At 39.2% G+C, this 17,952-nt stretch overlaps 1 protein-coding gene across 12 annotated transcripts in view; it reads right to left on the minus strand.

Annotated features, from left to right (window-relative positions):
- The window catches only part of MAST4 (microtubule associated serine/threonine kinase family member 4), a 613,695-nt gene that overhangs the window by 294,517 nt on the left and 301,226 nt on the right, over positions 1-17,952 (minus strand). For all 12 annotated transcript variants that reach the window (XM_055554690.1, XM_055554694.1, XM_055554693.1 and 9 more), the window contains one exon: positions 3,817-3,848. In XM_055554690.1, coding sequence (XP_055410665.1) covers positions 3,817-3,848 — 32 coding nt within the window. The remainder of the gene's footprint in view (positions 1-3,816; positions 3,849-17,952) is intronic.

The following is a 17,952-nucleotide window of genomic DNA, read 5'->3' on the forward strand; positions in this document are numbered from 1 at the left end:
CTTTAAGATCCAACTGAATGAATTTCAGTTCTTTCAGATCCAATGGGATGGATGTTTGGCATTATGATAAGTGTGTTTAAGATGCTTCTTTATGGACAGGAAAATGAATTTCCTAGCAGACCTGAAACTATGTTATGCCAGCAGCACCTTGCCCTATTTATTCCATGACCAATCCTACTGGACTTCAACCATCTCAGAATAACAATGAAAGGAAAGGAGGAATGGAGAAGGGACAAAACTCTATGGAGAGAATAGTGTTGTCGCTAGATCGAGAAATTAAAACTAAGCCAAGAAGACACTTAAGTTGCTTTCAGCAATTTCAATACTCCCAGAAATTCCTCAGCATGCAGGAAACACTTTTCCAGGTCTTGTGTGCACAAGAGGAGCTGCTTTCTGCTTTGAGTTTCTACTGCTAGATGTGTGGGGCCAAAAGAACACAAAGCCAACACTAACTCACCAAGTGTTAGCTGCTGTTTCAACTAAAATAAAATGGTAACTGCAGAGAGCCTGCTCCTCTCTCCAGGGAATTCCATGAAAAAAAGAAGAAGAAGCCCTTTATCCTGTAGGGCTATTTATTTGATCAATTAACAAAACATGATGGGGCCCTTTACAATTAAAGGGGACCGTGGTTTTGCTCTGAACAATCCATCAGCTCACACCTTGGGCTTGTACCCTTTTCCCACTTTCCCTGTCTGAAAACGAACAACACAGAGAGAGTTTTATCACTCAGCATTGTCGTTTTAGGACTCATGTTCAAAAGACTAGTTAAGGGACCCACCAGACCTTTTATTAACCTTTTAATAAATATGGACAGTTTAGATTCGCTGTTATTGGAAATTTTACAACTTAAATGGTATTACCATCTTGAATCAGGAATTTGCTCTAGTTTAGTCATCCTATTGGGTATATAGTATTTCATTGCATGACTACCTCATGATAGGATATATAGCTTTTGACAAATAGCTAAGAGGAAGGGGAGCAGAGAGTATGGCAACTTCTGTTCCAAGGACAAATAGAAGGAATGATCTAGAAGAATCTGGGAAAATGGCTAGTCTTTGTAAGAAGAAGGCAACTAGCTAAGACCTACCCTACAGGGAGTCAGAATAGAGATGGGATTTGGGGTCTTGAAGTCAGTAAAGGGCTGGAAGAACTTCTGGAAAACTGATCTGGGGTCACTTGGTTATTAAGTAACATCAGGTCTAGAAACAATTTCCCCTAACCTCTCTTTCTGGTGACATTTGCACTGTTAAAAACAGAAAAGTCGCAATCATTGTCTTCACAATCTTTTAAAACACATGAGAAACACAGACCTCAAGTTAGTCCTGGAGAAAATGATCGTGAATTACACATTATTGGCAATCTGTATTCCTTTTTTTCTAGACAGAATATAGTTTGCCTTTTTGTCCTTTTCAATTAGTAGTTTAAAAAAAAGCCTACTTTTATGTTCTTTTATTTGTAAAAGCTTTAACTTTTATATAATATATATGCATTATATCACACACATGTTTTGATCACTTGATTCCAGACAAGCAATATCTATAAGCTTACTTAAAACAATACTAAGCTTTTAAAAATCTGATATATCTATATGTCTGAATGATGAAAATGCATTTAAAAAATTTATCCTTCCATGCACACAAATTAGAAGTTGCAGATGTAACAAAACCAGAGGCCTTCTTTCAAAAGACAGCTTTTCTGAAGGCACATGCCCTCTGAAAAGTTCAATCACATGCCCAGGTACCACAGACAACGTGGAATACACCCCATTGGATAACTGCTCCCTGTTGACACAGAAAGACAACAGAGGAGCAGGATGAAATCGTCAATCTTTCTGGGAGAAGTAATAAAAGACTTGAAAGCATTTGTGCAGTAAATTGCACAGTAAATAAACTGAGGAAATGTTAACAGGTTTAATGATCAGGTACCATGATGTGAGCTAGCACCAACACCTAAGAAAAACTCACACGTGCTTGTCTTCTCAGAGTGGCATTACATCCCAGAACACTGATGTCATAAGTCATTAATTCTTTGAGGAATACTTGTATTTAATAGAAAATTAAAAAATAGAATGTTTATTTCTTATTTGCTTTACTTGCAACTGATAATTTTTTCAAAGTTCACTAAAAAAATGGTAGATTTATGTTGATATGTATATGATGCTTTATTCACATAATTTGATCAATAGATCAGCTGATTTTTATTAGGAGGGGATTTTTAATTGACTTATATATAATTTTATTTTTCTCTAAGTATTCAAAGCATATAATCCAAACAAACTAATGCCATCATTCTTTTTTTTTTTTCTGTTAAAGATTCCGTTCTCTCAAGTAAAGAAATTTAAATATTTTCCTATGTATTCTTCCCACCAACTGATGGCTATCAGCTAATATAATCAGATTTGAGATTTATACAAATGCAAAAGGAGATATGGCCTTTCAATAAGTATGAAGAATCTACTTTGTCAATTAACATTATCATCATAATAATTTATAGGAAACATATTAATAGAAAAAAGCACCATGTTTATAAAGGCTAAAACAAAGATTTGACTAGATTTCTAAAGTTTTTAAATAAAGTATAAAAGACAAGCCTAAGATACTTTAAAGATTAAAAAAATTAGGAGAGAAAGAGATTTTTATCTATAAATATATTTTATGTAGATATTTTTGTTTTTCTTGTTCCTTATTTCTCATCATGATGGAAAATAGCGAAAAGTTTGAACTTCTACCAGTCTAGGCAGAAGAGTCCTAATCATTATGCAGAAGAATGGAGGTTTTTGATTCTAAGGACATTTTCTATGATAAACTATTAGGCCATCAACCTGTAGCGCATATTCTCCAAGAATAATGATCCAGTATCCTCCTGGCAACTAAAAAAGTAGAGATCAAAATGGATAGTATTGAAATGTTCCTGGCTGATGAAGTTTTGGTTCCCAGATGCAAAGACTGAAATTTTCAAAACGTAGTCAAAAGAATGAATTCTTTCAACAGTCACTACATATGTTTCTAATTCTCCAAGTTGGGATTTGCATGAACTTATCTTAAAAGTTATACTTATTTTTTTTAAAAGGACATTGCCCCATCCTCTAAATTCAACATAAATCAGACATCAAATCCAAATATTTCTAGGCCAGCCCTTACACAGTACTAGTTGAGAGTATAGACCTTAGTGCATTATTGAAGGCAATTAATTTTATTCCACAACTTGATAATGAAAAAAACTATGATTTGTGCAAATATACTATTAGCCTTAAAAAGAAAAGGTTGAAACACACAATAAAGAAATCAAGACAATGTTTGCAAATTTGCTATTTTAATACAAGAGCAATACATGAATCAACTCAGTAAGGTCTAGATCTAGTAGAAAGGCTAGCGGATGCAAAGTCTTCATCAATTCAAAGGCAAAAGTGTATCATTTACTCTGCAAAAATTCATAGTATAAAGAACAATCATGGATTTCTAGATCATGTAGAAAAGCACTAATTCTTTAGTCAGATCAATTTAAACTATCTGCAGACCAAATAATGTATTTGATTACATAATAGACTTTTTAAATTCAAGATTATCCCAGGAATAATTCATTTTGGCTAACAGTATGCCTGAGGAACAAACCCTGGAAATTTTCTTCAAGTTATTTTGAAATAATTAATTCTGACATTTATAAATAAGTGCAAAGCTTTGTCTTTTCTTAATTCAGTTGATTATCATTAATCTTTTGATTGCCACTGAAAATCTAACAAGTCAGAGAATAATGACATTACATGCTTTATCCCAAAATACGAATGAATCAATAAGGAAACTAAATTATTCTACTTACAGACTTCCTCTTCTGGGAAGACTCAGCTCCTTCTGCAAAAGAAAAAACAAAACATGTTTATGAGATGCTTCCTTAACCTTGGACTACTAGGAACCAAACTGGTAACATAAAATGTATCTTCCTTGTTATGCTTGATTTGGCACTTTCTATACTGAAAAGATTTTAGTGCAATTATTTTATACTGAATCCCTTCTTACATTGTCCCTTTTAAACACTGTGTTTAAGGTTCAAACACAGATTACCTAAATTCCAGAGCAGAAAAGACATCAATCCTTCCAAAGCCATGACAGGCAAATACTGAGTACGTGACACTATAATTGAGGGTGAGGGAAATCTGAGCAAACAAAGAACTTAACCAAAAAGGAAATAGAAGGAGGAAGGGAAATTCTGCAGGATTATAATCAAGTGAAAAGTGAAATGAAAAGGGAGTTAAATCAGACTATTTGTCCCCAACAGAAATAAACTCACGCAAAACGTTGTGTCTACCGAAGATCATAATTTTAAAAAGAAACACAGCAAAAGGTTTCCTTCTGGTGTTATTTCTTAAAGAAAATGTGATTCATGATTTAGGGTTTTTTTTAAAGTAGGTTAATGAACCTCTCAAAAGGTAACCAGACAGCAACAACAATTAATAGATTGCTTGACAGTTTCAAAGGGTGCTCTCACACTTATCTCAAATTAAGATCATTATCTACCTTTCTATGGAGTGTCTATGGGAAAACAAAACAAAACCACCCAGCAAACAAGCCAAACAAATCAATAAAAAGGGATACAGAAATACTTCCACCCACTGATGGAGCTTTCAGAAGCCTGGGCATTCAAGAATGATTACTTAATGACGATAACTAAAGAATAGGAAGCAATGAGTCATCTGGCTATTTTAACTCAAAATTTGAAAGGCTTGCCTAAATTTGGGCCTTCGTTCCCATAATTATCATTTATTTTTTTGCCCGCCTGGAGTTCAAGCATCATTTTCTGAAAGGTGCTCCCCCTTCAACTTCAAACTCACCTTTCCTGCTCCCTGTTCTTATTGGATCCTTAAATGTTTGTCATGGCCTGTGGCCTCCCATCTTACTTCTAAACCATGCAATTTACTTCAGCACAGCTTACCAAAAAATAAAACAGACTTGAGAGTAGCAGCCCAGAGGAGGATCCTGCCTTAAACAGAACTTAATCAAAGTTATTACTTTACTCTCTTATTAACGGGAAAATATATTTTGATATAGAGTTATAATAATCAGATGATTAAATACAAGAAAAAAAAGAAAACAATTTTAGGGACAGAGTATTTTCTTCCTTTTCCTAATAGCTAACCATTTTCTTGTCAAGGGCTGCAGGGTTCAATGGCGGAATGGTTTTTGTTGTTTTGAGTTTTTCTTTAATCCTTCATTAGCCCCAAGAAATTATAGTGTTTGCTGAACTTAGGCCCCTGTTTCCAAAACATAAATACACCTTTATTTGCTAAAGCCTCTAATGAGGAGAGAGGCATCTCTGACCAAGACAGTTTTCTTTGGAAAACTGAAATGTAAATAGAACAACCAATGAATAATTTTCTATACGTGTGTCTTGGATTATGACAAGCACTGAGAAATCTGTTTTGTATTTAGGTTAAAAAGAAAAAGAAAAACGAACTCCCTAGAAGTAATCATTCACCAGAGAGTTTCTTTTAAAAAGAAATTACTGATCTGAAAAGGAATTCATACATGTAACTGAATCACTGTGCTGTACATCTGAAATTGACAGACTATGGCAAAGCAACCATGCTTCCATAAACAAAGAGAAAGAAATCCCTGAGACCTAATATACAGCAAAGGCCTAGAGCTTAATTAAACAAATAAATACTTCTGTTTAGTAAGCTCATCTGACAGCAGCTTTAAAAGAAAAGGAGGGGTACCTGAGGTGTTATCATTAATAACAGAAAAGAAGTCAGATGTTTCAACATCTGAGGTAAACAGATCACTCAGAAGATAAGAGGGGAAGGGCCAAATAAATGATCCCCAAGTAGTTCAATCAATCATATTCCACCAAATGACCCAACCGAAAGCTGGCTGTTTTGCTCTGAGGAAAAAAAAAAAAAACTGCTGAAATGGCAAGATAAGGGATACAAAGCCAACTCTGCTTTTAATCAGAAAGTCTTTCCAACAGCTCTAGAATTATGAGTTCTAAACAAGAAGAAAGGTCACAGTGGGAAACCCCGCACCGCTGCTCCCAGGACGGCAGCCGAGGTTGCAGGCAGAGGGGCCGGGGACATTTAATAGGCCACTGTCAACTGACCTGCAGGGTCCACGCTAAACGAGCTGAGGAGCTAATCCACCTGACGGCTTGAATGTCAGGCGTGGAACTGGAAACTCAATTTGGTAGCAAATTGGAATCAGATGTGACGGTAATAAAGTGAGAGAAACGAATGTGCTGTGGCCAAGACCTTGTGAACAATGGCTGCAAAAGCCTGCAAATACCAGGAAGACTGAGATACTGCAGATGGAGCCAGGAGGGACTATGGCCCTGCCTCCTGGGACCACACGCTGATGAACCTGAACTGGTTGGATGTAAATGAGCAACATTAGGCACTTACTGCCCCAACCCCAGCGATACTGCGTGCGTATCCTCATCTTATTCTTTTAGTGTCAGGACAAAGTCACTAACACACACTTATATAATTAGGTAAGGCATATGGTATTGGGCTTCTCCGGTGGCTCAGACAGTAAAGAATCTGCCTGCAATGCAGGAGACCCAGGTTGATCCCTGGGTTGGGAAGATCCCCTCGGGGAAGGAAACGGCAGCCCATTCCAGTGTTCTTGCCTGGAGAATTATGGTATTAGTGCCATGCAAGTGTATGCACGTTCAGTCGTGTCTGACTCTTCATGACTCCGTGGACTGCAGCCCACCAGGCTCCTCTGTTCATGGAATTTTTCGGGCATGAATACTGGAGTGGGTAGCCATTTCCTAGTCCAGGGGATCTTCTAAGCCTAGGGATGGAAACTGCATCTCTTGCATCTCCTGCAGTGGCAGGCAGATTCTTTACCATTGTGCCGCCTTTTAGTGCCAGTCATAAACCAAAGCTTGTGCTGAGTATATGTGGAACATGTGTTAAAAATGTAGCATAAGAACAGAGAAGGGAAGAGAGCAGAGAGAGGAAAAAAGGGCAAGAAACATCCATCTGAACTAAAAAGTGTGGTTATTAATCATCATAGGTTAAAGAAATGCATATGAGTATACTTAAGAATATTAGAATTCTAAAATTATTTTCAATGATATTGATTTTTCAGTGACTTCTAATATTTTTAGAATCACTTTATATCATTATTTTCTTAGTATTATGATCTTCTTTACCTCCTTTTCTATAAATTCTAACTGGAAAAAATATTTTCAGTGTACATACACTAAAAATAAAGATGAAGAAAAGTTAATCTGCCTAAGTACTTTGGTTTTCATCTTGTGATCTCTTGATAAGGCTGAAGACACACAGGTTCCTCAAGTTCGTGAGGAGAATTTCTGTGAGTCCAGAAAGAGAAAGCATAACAGATGATTCTTTTCCTTTTGGCCAACCTTGGCCTCAAACAGAGAAAATACCTTGTCTTATTCACAAAGACAACTGAGAAATAGCTGCAATGTTTAATATGTATGCAATATCCACAATGGCAACTTTAAAAGTATATACTATTTCTGAAGTATTTACTAGCTCTTCATACACAAATAAAATAACATGGTTATATCTGCCATGAAATCTTTGAACTATTCTTTTTAACTGATAGGCCAGTTATGATTTAAAAAAGAAAGGAAATGTCCATAGATTGTGTTACAAATAAGATATCCCCTCCTTCAAGAGGTGGGGCTTAATTCTCTTCCCCTGGAAAGGGTCTGTACTTAGCGCATGTGTGCTAAGTCGCTTCAGTCATGTCCAACTCTTTGTGACCCCATGGACTGTAGCCCTCCAGGCTCCTCTATCCATGGGGATTCTCCAGGAAAAAATACTGGAGTGGGTTGCCCTGCCCTCCTCCAGGGGATCTTCCTGATCCAGGGATCGGGCTAGTGTTAGTGTCTCTTACATCTCCTGCATTGGCAGGTGGCTTCTTTTACCACCACTAGCACCACCTAGGAAGCCCCTGGACTCGGTGATTCCCTTCCAAAAAGAAAGGAGGGAAAGGGAAAAGCAGCAACTTTTCAGTGGATAAACCTGACAAGCACCATCTGAACCAACCAACGCTAATGATACCAATGATAAGCACAGATATCATGTGCCCCTGATATGATGTGATGGGAAGGACTTCATCTCTGTGGCATTCTCTCCCCCACATCCTTAGCTCCCGTTTCATTCTGGAAAAAGAGAAAAGAAACAAAACACCAGGGAAACCCAAGCTTAGGGTCATTCTATAGAACATCTTCGAAAATGTCAGGGTTGTGAAAAACAAGGAACAACTGGGAAACTGTCACAGATCAGAGAAGACTAAGGATAAACAGTGACTACATGCAATGCTGGATCCTAGACTGGATTTTGACTCATTAAAAAGGACATTAGTGGAAAACCTGGTGGTAGCCAAATAAAGTGTGTAGTTTAGTTAATAGTATTGTATAAATGTCAATTTCATAATTTTGACAAGTGTATTAAGGCTACATAAGATGTTAACACTAGTGGAAACTGGGGGAAGGGTATGCAAAACTTCAACTATCTTGCAACTTTTCTACAAATCTCAAACAATTTCAAAAGTTTTTAAAGTTCTCTAAAAGGAGGAGAGAGAAGTAGAGAGAAAGAAAAACTGTGTGTGTGTGTATGTGTGTATTTTAGAGCAGTGGTCCCTAACCTTTTTGGCACTAGCAACTGATTTTGTGGAAGATACTTTTTCCATGGACTGGGTGTCAGGGGGGATGGTTTTGGGTAATTCAAGTGCATTTCATTTACTGTGCACTTGATTTCTAATCTAATGCTGCTGCTGATTTAACAGGAGGTACCAGTCTCTGGAAGTTAGGGACATCTAAGTTAGAGCATGGAATGTATGAACTAATAAATACCGAAATATTCTAACTTACTATAAGGTCACCATTAATCCAGTATTTTAGAAGGTTACAGAATAGTCTTTAAATGAGAGAAGATTGTGACTTGGACCATCAGTGAAAATGGTCAGAGTCAGGTTTGAGATATGTTTCCAGAGAAGTTACGAAAGAACTGGATGTGGAAGATGGAAGAGAAAGCCAGAAAGAGTCAAAGTTCTTGGCCTGATCAAGTGGAGTTTGAGGGAAGAATTTCAGTCTGGATATGTCACGTTCAAGATGTCTGTGAGAATAACAAAGAGAAACTTCCAAACAGGTGGTCGGACAAATGAACCTGGGGTTCAGGAAAGAGATCAGGGCTGGAAATAGACTTTGAAATCATTAATGTATAAAATGGTATGTAAAACCATGGCCTGGAAGAGATAGGAAAAGAGAGGACAGACAGAAAAAGTCTATAAGTATAAGCACATATAAGTATTCACACAGGGCTGCTTCAAATCTACAAGCGGGGAGAAGTTTGCTACGTGGTTCAGTTCAGTTCAGTGGCTCCGTCGTGTCCGACTCTTTGCGACCCCATCAATCGCAGCATGCCGGGCCTCCCTGTCCATCACCAACCCCCGGGGTTCACTCAAACTCACATCCATCAAGTTGGTGATGCCATCCAGCCATCTCATCATCTGTCCTCTCCTTCTCCTCCTGCCCCCAACCCCTCCCAGCATCAGGGTCTTTTCCAATGAGTCAACTCTTTGCATAAGGTAGTACCTGCTGTTAAATGATGTGCTAGACTATGCAAACCCTCAAACCACACAAACCGAAAGAGGCTAGCAAGCAAAAATACTACAGAGTAGATACCAGATACCAGCTCTCACACAAGATGGCTTCACAGATAAGGTCCAAAAATGGGCAGGAACTAGGAAATGAACCCCCAGAGAACACGACCACACCTCTGCTGCTCAAAGCTCAGCTCATCTTCCCTCTGGGAAGGACCTTCGACAGGTCCCAGCACCTTCCCTTAGCACTCGGGCAGGCACTCCCCATGAGTGTCCCATTCCTGGTGGGTGTCAGCATGATACACCTGGGGCCCTGCCCTAACTGCCCAGGGGGCAGGAACAAGGAAACTCTGGCTCCCTTCCTGAGCACAGTAGGAGGTGGGGCCAGCTCCACCAGGCTTCACAACCCAGGAGGTCCTCTGAAAGAAAGGGAAGAGGATTTGGAATTCAGTAACCCACCTTGCCCTCCACCCCTAACAGAAAAGCAAAATCCTGCAAACAAACAGAACCCCGATATCCAGCACGCACCACTTTCTCACTATTTTCCAGAAACCATTAGATTTAAAGTTCCCATACTCCTCCATGTCATCATCCCTTAATCAGTCATCAGTGGCCTCACCCTGTCATCAAGGGTGACTCCGACTACTCTGCACTGACAAACCATTAATTTAGGGAGAGAGTTTAAAGAGCCAGGATGTGCGAGGCAGTGTATCAGGCACTGTTAGGGACACATAAGGAGAAAACAAAACGGATTTAAAAGCTACTTGGGGAAACACACATACCCAGGACAAGAGAGATATCACCAGGTGCAAGAGTATGCAGTATAATTTGAATGAGTAAATGGTAACAGGGGAGAGAAAATAAAAGGGGATGAGAGAATTCAGCTCAAGCAGTGGTTCTGAATGCAGCCTGGCTACCCCTCAGTGTTACCCAGGGAGCTTTGACAAATATCGATGTCTGAACACCACCCTGGAGATGGAGAGAGAGTTGTTTGTATATGTTGTTTCATGAGGCTGGCACTTCTAAGTACCCTTAAGGGCACATTAGTTGGATTGTTTTTTTTAATGGAATACTACTTTTCTAGCTGTCATTATAGTAGTGAAGTTTGAGGGTTTTATTGTTATTTCCTTTCCAAGTGGGAAGCATGGTAGGGCAAGGAAGGGTGCCCCAAGTGGAACTCTTCCTACCTAGTGGGGTGCAAATTTAACTAGGGGTATAGGCTCAGCCAGGGATTGGCTCTTCTAAAGGAAGGCTTTCAGCCCCATTTTCCTGACCTCCATTTTTACTTGTGAAAGCAGAAACAGGACAGAAGAATACACACACCACACCATAGAACCAGATCTTACATGAAAGGTTGGTTCTGAAACTGAGTTATACTCAAAAGTGGCTCACGTTCAAACCACCCTTGAAAAATCCAGTGAATTGCCCATAAAGTACACAGCTCTCTGCATACAAACTGTAGAATAAAGCTGGAAAAGCAGCAGTAGAAATCGACAGAGATGCCTGGACTTTTAAACCATCCAACCTGTAAAATACCACTGAAATCTCTCTCACAGTGAGAATGAGTTGGGTGGAGAATCTTAAAGGATTTCCCTTTCTTGCAGGTTTTATTCTATTTCTGTATCTATAACCATAGTGCACTTTACCATATTTATTTGTGGCAGTAAAGTTCAACAAAATAAACCATAAAAGGCACACTAAAATGCTTGCTTGGTTTTCGTGTACATTTTACTTGATCACAACCACATGCTCACTTTCTCTGACAAAACACAAGTAGTCACTGCCTTCCTTTCTGAGTTAGCTTTTTCTGCCTTGAACTGAAATCAACAGTCATGGTCCTCAAGACTTGGCATTCACCTCCTATGCCTTTCCATATACAAGTTCCTCAGTCACAATATGGGTGTCTGGCTCTTTGGGTTTTGTAAGATTCTATAAAAAATGGAGTCTACGAATTTCCTAACAAATTCACTTAGCTGCTTGGTACAACACTCCAGCCTTCCCATGAAGTGTCCAGAGATGAGCGATTACCTAGGACTGCAAAGCCAGGAGACGGTGGACACAAAATCTAAACCTGCATTATTCAGCCCCAATTTTTGCCTACATTCCAAGGGGAAAGTGCCAGAAAGCAGGTCAAAGTGTTGATGTGAGCAACAGGGAGGGGAGTGGGGGTCTGAATGAGTACATAAGCAGAGAGGGTTGGCTTTAATAAAAAAAATAAAATGCTTTTTAAAAAGAGGGGAGCTTTTCCTTTTAAAAGGAAGAAAAGTATGGGTAAGAACAGATACCTTTTAAACAACAAAGGAAACTGAAGCAATTTACTTAGAGTCCTGTAATTTCAGAAACAGAAGGCACACTCTTCTGCCACGGGTGAGAACAAGGGGCACACGCGGGGACTGAAGCGAGCAAAATGTTTTTTGTGTTTTTTAATCCATTGAACACTCTTTAGTAAAGGCTGCTGAGGCAAGTGCTGAGGTTAAAGGACTTGGCTTGCTTTAGAATACAGTGTGGAAAAGCCTGGAATAGAGTTGTTTTTTTTTTCAAAATATGCAGTAGTACCAAGGGAGGGGGGCAATCAGTTTTCTTTAAGGAGAGTCAAGATGGTTTCTTGCCCAATGATGTTTCCCATCATTAATAAAAACAAAATCTAGTGGAACTGACACTGTTCTCAACCGCCAGGCTTAGCTCAGGTTAGGTTAAACTGATGACAAAGTTCATCATCTGAGCCAAAGTAATTGCTTCAAAGATAGCACCTGATTCAATCTGGGAAAATAAGATGCCAAATAATGTGTGTTCTGGGCTCCTGGGAAAGAACTCCTTCCCTTTTCCAAGAGAGCTAGCAAGAAAGGAGGAGCGTTAATCCCAAGACACTGACAACAGCTGCAGGCTAGAAGGTGACAGAGAAGAAAGGTAGAAACTGGGTCTTGGGTGATTTCTTTGAATTAATGGATCCAGTCTTGCCTCTATCTGAATTTCTCAATTATGGGAGCCAATCAAGTCCCTTCCTTGTTTAAACCAGTTTAACTTGCTGTTTCTTCTCCTTGCAAATCAAGTATTTCCAAGTGATGCAACACGTAAGCCTAGCCTTTCTTCAGAGGCATCTGGGAGTTGGCGAGGCAGCCTCAGGAGTGGGCGAGGAAAGGGGCATTCCAGAAGAGGGAATGGATGCAGCAAAGCAGGGTGGGGTGAAACAGCATATAGCTCTTAGTAAACTTGGAAAGGCCAGAACAGAAGGTAGAAAGAAAAAAACAACAGGACATGAGTATGGAGGCAGGCACAGAGAAAGCCATAGGATTTTAGGAGAGTCTGTCTTTATCCTATAGGCAATGAGGAATTCAGAGAACATTTTAAGTAGAATAAGATGGTTATTTACACATCTAAAAGGATCACTCTGGTAACAGGGTGTAAATGAGTTATAAAGGAAAGTAACTCAGAGGCTTATTAATTTATCCAGGAAGCATAGCTCAGTGGCAGGACCAAGAAAGAGACAGTGGGGAAAGAGAGGAGGGGCAGATTCAAGAGAGAAATGTGTGTCTAGGATCTATGGGAGCTGAAAAGAAATACTTAACTTCTGGGAAAGTTTAGAACATTTAGGAGCTAAGTCAGTAAAGAATCCACCTTCACTGTAGGAGATGCAGGAGATGTGGGTTTGATCTGTGGGTAGAAAAGATACCTTGGAGTAGGAAATGGCAACCCACTCCAGTATTCTTGCCTGGGAAATCCCATGCACAGAGAAGCCTGATGGGCTACAGTCCATGGGGCCTCAAAGAGTCAGATAGGTCTGGGCAGCTAAACCACTACCAAGGGCGGGCACCATCCAGAGACAAAAGAAGAGGGCCGTTCAAAAGTTAAATCATGAAATCTGAATGTGGGTAAGGGGATGCAAGACCATTTAATTTAGACCAGAGGGTCCCTGATGGGAGAGAATGTGAGAGAGGTTTGCAAAGTAAAATCAGAGCAAAGGACAGGTCTTCAGAACTTTTTGTTTTTTAATGTGGACCATTTTTTAAGTCTTTATTGAATTTGTCACAATATAGCTTCTGTATTATGCTTTGACTTTTTGGCCAAGAGACATGCGGGATCTTAGTTTGAACCTGCACCCCCTGCACTGGAAGAAAAGTCTTTAACCACTGGACTACGAAGGCAGTCCCCTAAGTCTTTCTTGTATGAAAGTTAAATATCATTAATCACAACCTCCTTTTCCACTTTAAAATTTTTTACACAATCAGTGGGAATTGTATTTCTTTACTAAGCCCACCTTTATCCATCTAGTCACAGTTCCTAATGTGGACTGTGTGGTGATGTACATTATCTTCTTTAATTTTCACTATTATTTTCATTTTGCAGAACTGAGGCACAGAGCACTGACACAGATCACAGAGCTGGTAAATGGCTTAGCTTGTCTTTGAGTCCACAGCAGTCTGAGTCCAGAACAGTTTTAATTACTTTTCATCACCAAGTAAGATTTGGTGTATTTGTACTAGCGATGCCCCCGCTCCCTCCCGCCAGGGATAACACTCTCCCCACGCCCCCACACCCCAGCCCCAAGTAGGCTATATTGAGTTGCATTCATACTTGATAACACAGTGGCAATTACTCTTAGAAAGGAGTATTACAACACAGTTTTGCAGCTCTTTCTAAGCAAATTTCACACTTAAAGTATTTTTATAGACTCTGGCTTTATTTGAAGTAAAGCTTTGCAAACACATTACTTTTAACACAGATCTTTTAAAATAGAAAAAGCGTAGCAAGTCAAATTATTGGTTAACCCCAAGTAAATGAGCAAACGAAACAAGCTTCCTTTCCAGCCAATCACTAGGGTTTTGATGCTTCCTAACATGTTACACCCTTGATATCAAAAAATCAAGCTTGAGAATCTCACATTTATATACATACCTCCTTCCAATTCAGTATGATATAAGGTAAATCTGCCTCTTGAGTTTCCACATTTCTGCAAAGTTTCCTGAGTAGCAGGGATTGAACCCTAGTAGTAGCTAGTATTAATAACACCTCCAGTTGACTGAGTGCTTACTATATACTAAATGAGGTGAATTTATTTCCTCAAGGTTAGGAGCTTTCAGCCCTCAGTCATACAGTATTTTCTGTGTTCATTTTCTTCTTAAAGAATAAAAACTGTTTCTTTCAAGCAAAAGTGCCATCTTTGAAATTAAAGAAATTTGTTTTGATCAAATTAGAGGAGCCACAGCCCTGTGCAACAAAAGAAGTGAAACAAGAAAACGGATGTTAGATCAACCGAACTTTGTGTTAAATAGGAATTCTTATTTAAGCTCATTGTATACTTCATAGTGAGTAAATGAACAGGATCTAGATTCAGATATACCTATGTTCTAATATAAGTCAATGCTGGAAAACATCCTTGAAAAATCTCTTTAACATCTCTAAGACTCAATCTTCTAAGTTATAGAATGAGGCTATTATAACGTATGCCATAAGGTGTTGAGAAGACCAAGACCACACACGATGCCCGTGGCACAGCTCTGAACGCACCAGCATCCTAGACGCCAGCCAGCACTAGTGGCTGAAGTGTGATACTCACATCAGATGTGCCACCTGGGGCACAAGTGAGAAATGGGTAAAACCAAGGAGCAAGTGCTCAGGACGCCTATCTCCTCTTCTCTGACTGTAGAACCTGGGCACAGTTCTGTCAAACAATTGGAAGATTCCAGGCAAAGCAGGCTTCAGTGAAAACACACACCCTGTCACTCATCAGGACAAAGAATCCCTTTAGCAGAAGGAGATCATATACAAATATTGGATATTTAACATCTGAATTGCCTTTAAGTCAGTACACTTTGGAGGTCCTTCAGGACTAGAAAATTAAGGTCACTGTGGACAAGTTTTGTGATTCTCCTTCTTCCTTCCAAAGAGACTTATGAAGGCTTGTGATAAATACACGCATCGGCCCTGCCACTTAACTATGTTTCTTGTTACTTGGGAAAGCCTGTGACCTACACTGAGCTTAGATAAAAAGGCAACACTGCACAGCTGTGCCCTGCAAGGCTCCACAATTTTTTCAAGTCTTCCATCCATTACCAGAAAATTACAGTAAATTCAAAATATTGATCTGCACACCCCTATATGGGAAGAAAGTTACCATCGACTTTTATTGCTTATTGTTGGGTACAATTCCCTGGAATCAATAAAAGCTACAATGTTCATAAGCTTCTAAAAGGCTAGTTAATATAGTGGATATGAGACACCTCTTAGGATCACTATAAATCTATAGGATTCTTCAAGAGAACAGTGCAAACATCTTCACTGTTCAAAAGCTTTATTTGATTTTAGAATCTTCTCATTACCCAGGAAAACACCCTGGGAAAGAAATGAATATCAATGGCAGGCAATAAAAATTAAGCAACTAGGAAGGACTGTGCTTAACAGTTTTTATCTTTTACCTGTTGGCTCCCCCCTGCATTTCCAAACCAATGTTACTGTCCAATCCAGAGATGGTCTCCAAGAGCTATGATTTTTTTTTTTAAGGGTGTCTTTACACAGATTAAAGATGAGTTATCTTGACCGAGGGTTCCAGGTTCCAGCAAAGGAGACTGCTTGCCATAAACAACATTTCAACCACTCCTAATTTAAAGAATCAATATCCTTTTATGAACCAATTTTTAAAAATCAGATAATAACTCAAAGGTTCCATTAAAATTACAGACAACTTTAACACAAAAAGAAAAAGGCTTTTGATAGAACGAGGAAACGGAATTGGATGAGACTATTTGACCAGTGATAGTGAATTTATTCAGCTGAGATTAATCATTTTTATTTACTAAAGACACTCCATAGTTGATCTAACAGTCACTATTCTGAAAGCCCATCTTACTGTAGAAATTTACAGGCAAAACAGCGCAAGGGAGCTCTTGAAGTGCTATATGAAGCTAATACCCACAAGTCTGCTTTCTTCTAATCCACTCTTCTCCATCTAAATGCAAAAGACGACACTTAAAATGTACATATAAAATGTATGAGAGCAAGGGAAGATTCATGACACACATATTCAAATAATCAATAATATGTCTTAAGCCTTTAATGGTATTGAAATTTATTGTAAAGAGGTCACAGAATAAAATAAACAATTGCCTTATAAAGGATATATTTTACTTAGTAAGTAATAGGTCCTATTTGCTAAAGGGATACTGGATCTTTTTTGAAGTTAATTTGTCCAATGTGTTATTTCAAATAACATCAGTTGAAAGAGCGCTGGAATAGGGAACCCTAAGACGGAATAGAGAGGAAGGTAGGGTCCCGTATTTCCAGCTTAACACCTTCCCCTCCATCACACTATGAAAGCTAGAGCTGTGGGGCTGAAGCTGTGGTATAAGTAATCAAGCGGGCACCAGGCCCTGTGCTACACATATTTTCCTACAGGATTTCATTTGAGCCTTACCCTACCCTGCAATTACAGGAAGGGCGACCACCATTTTTTTCTGATGGGGAAATTGAGCCCTGGAAAAGTAACCCTGTGATTTCGCCAAGGTCAGATGTCTCATGTTAAGGATAGCAGAGCAAAGACAACATAGCCTTGGTGACCCTTTCCCACACTGCACCGGCCCTGGACACCCAACCAACCAACATTTTTATATGAGAAATAATAAATCCTTATTTATTTAAGCTGCAATTTGTTGTGTTTTTGGTCGTTGGCAGCTAAACATGTTCCTGATATGCTCCAAAAATAGTCGTGAACTTTGCAAGTCAGCTTTGGAGCAGTGTATCAAAAGCATACCTGGCGTGAAGACAACCCTGACACCATCTCTGAGCATCAGAAGGGCCCGTGCTTGTTACCCAGAGGAAATGACCAAATGTTGCTTAAATTAGCATTAAGTTACGTGCTGTGCTTGTGCTTAGTCGTTCAGTCATGTCCGACTCTTTGGGGTCGGACTCCTGGGGTCCCCAAGGGCTGTAGCCCACCAGGCTCCTCTGTCCATGAGGATACTCCAGGCAAGAATACTGGAGTGCGTAGCCATGCCCTCCTCCAGGGGATCATCCCAACCCAGGGATCAAACCCAGGTCTCCTGCATTGCAGGCAGATTCTTTATCAGCTGAGCTATCAGAGAAGCCCCAAATTAGGATTAGGTTCTATGAGAAGCAAAATTCTTGGAAACACTGATTACAGATCTGTCAATGGGGTTCCCTTTTCCAAAATCAATTTGGGAGGTCCACACAGTGTGTGTTAATAATGACTTTGAAGTTAACCGAAGTGACTTCAAACTTAATGGTATCACATGTGTGACAGTTAATTAGCAGAAAATATTATAGTGTAGCAGTTTTTTGCCTTTTTTTAAGCATCAAAAGTAATGAAAGTAATGAAATTTGGGTTTTAATTGTTTCTTCCCTAAGACTGACTTCTATTCTCATTGCA

The sequence above is a fragment of the Bubalus kerabau genome, chromosome 18 (genome assembly GCF_029407905.1).
Source record: "Bubalus kerabau isolate K-KA32 ecotype Philippines breed swamp buffalo chromosome 18, PCC_UOA_SB_1v2, whole genome shotgun sequence".
NCBI classification, from domain to species: Eukaryota; Metazoa; Chordata; class Mammalia; order Artiodactyla; family Bovidae; genus Bubalus; species Bubalus kerabau.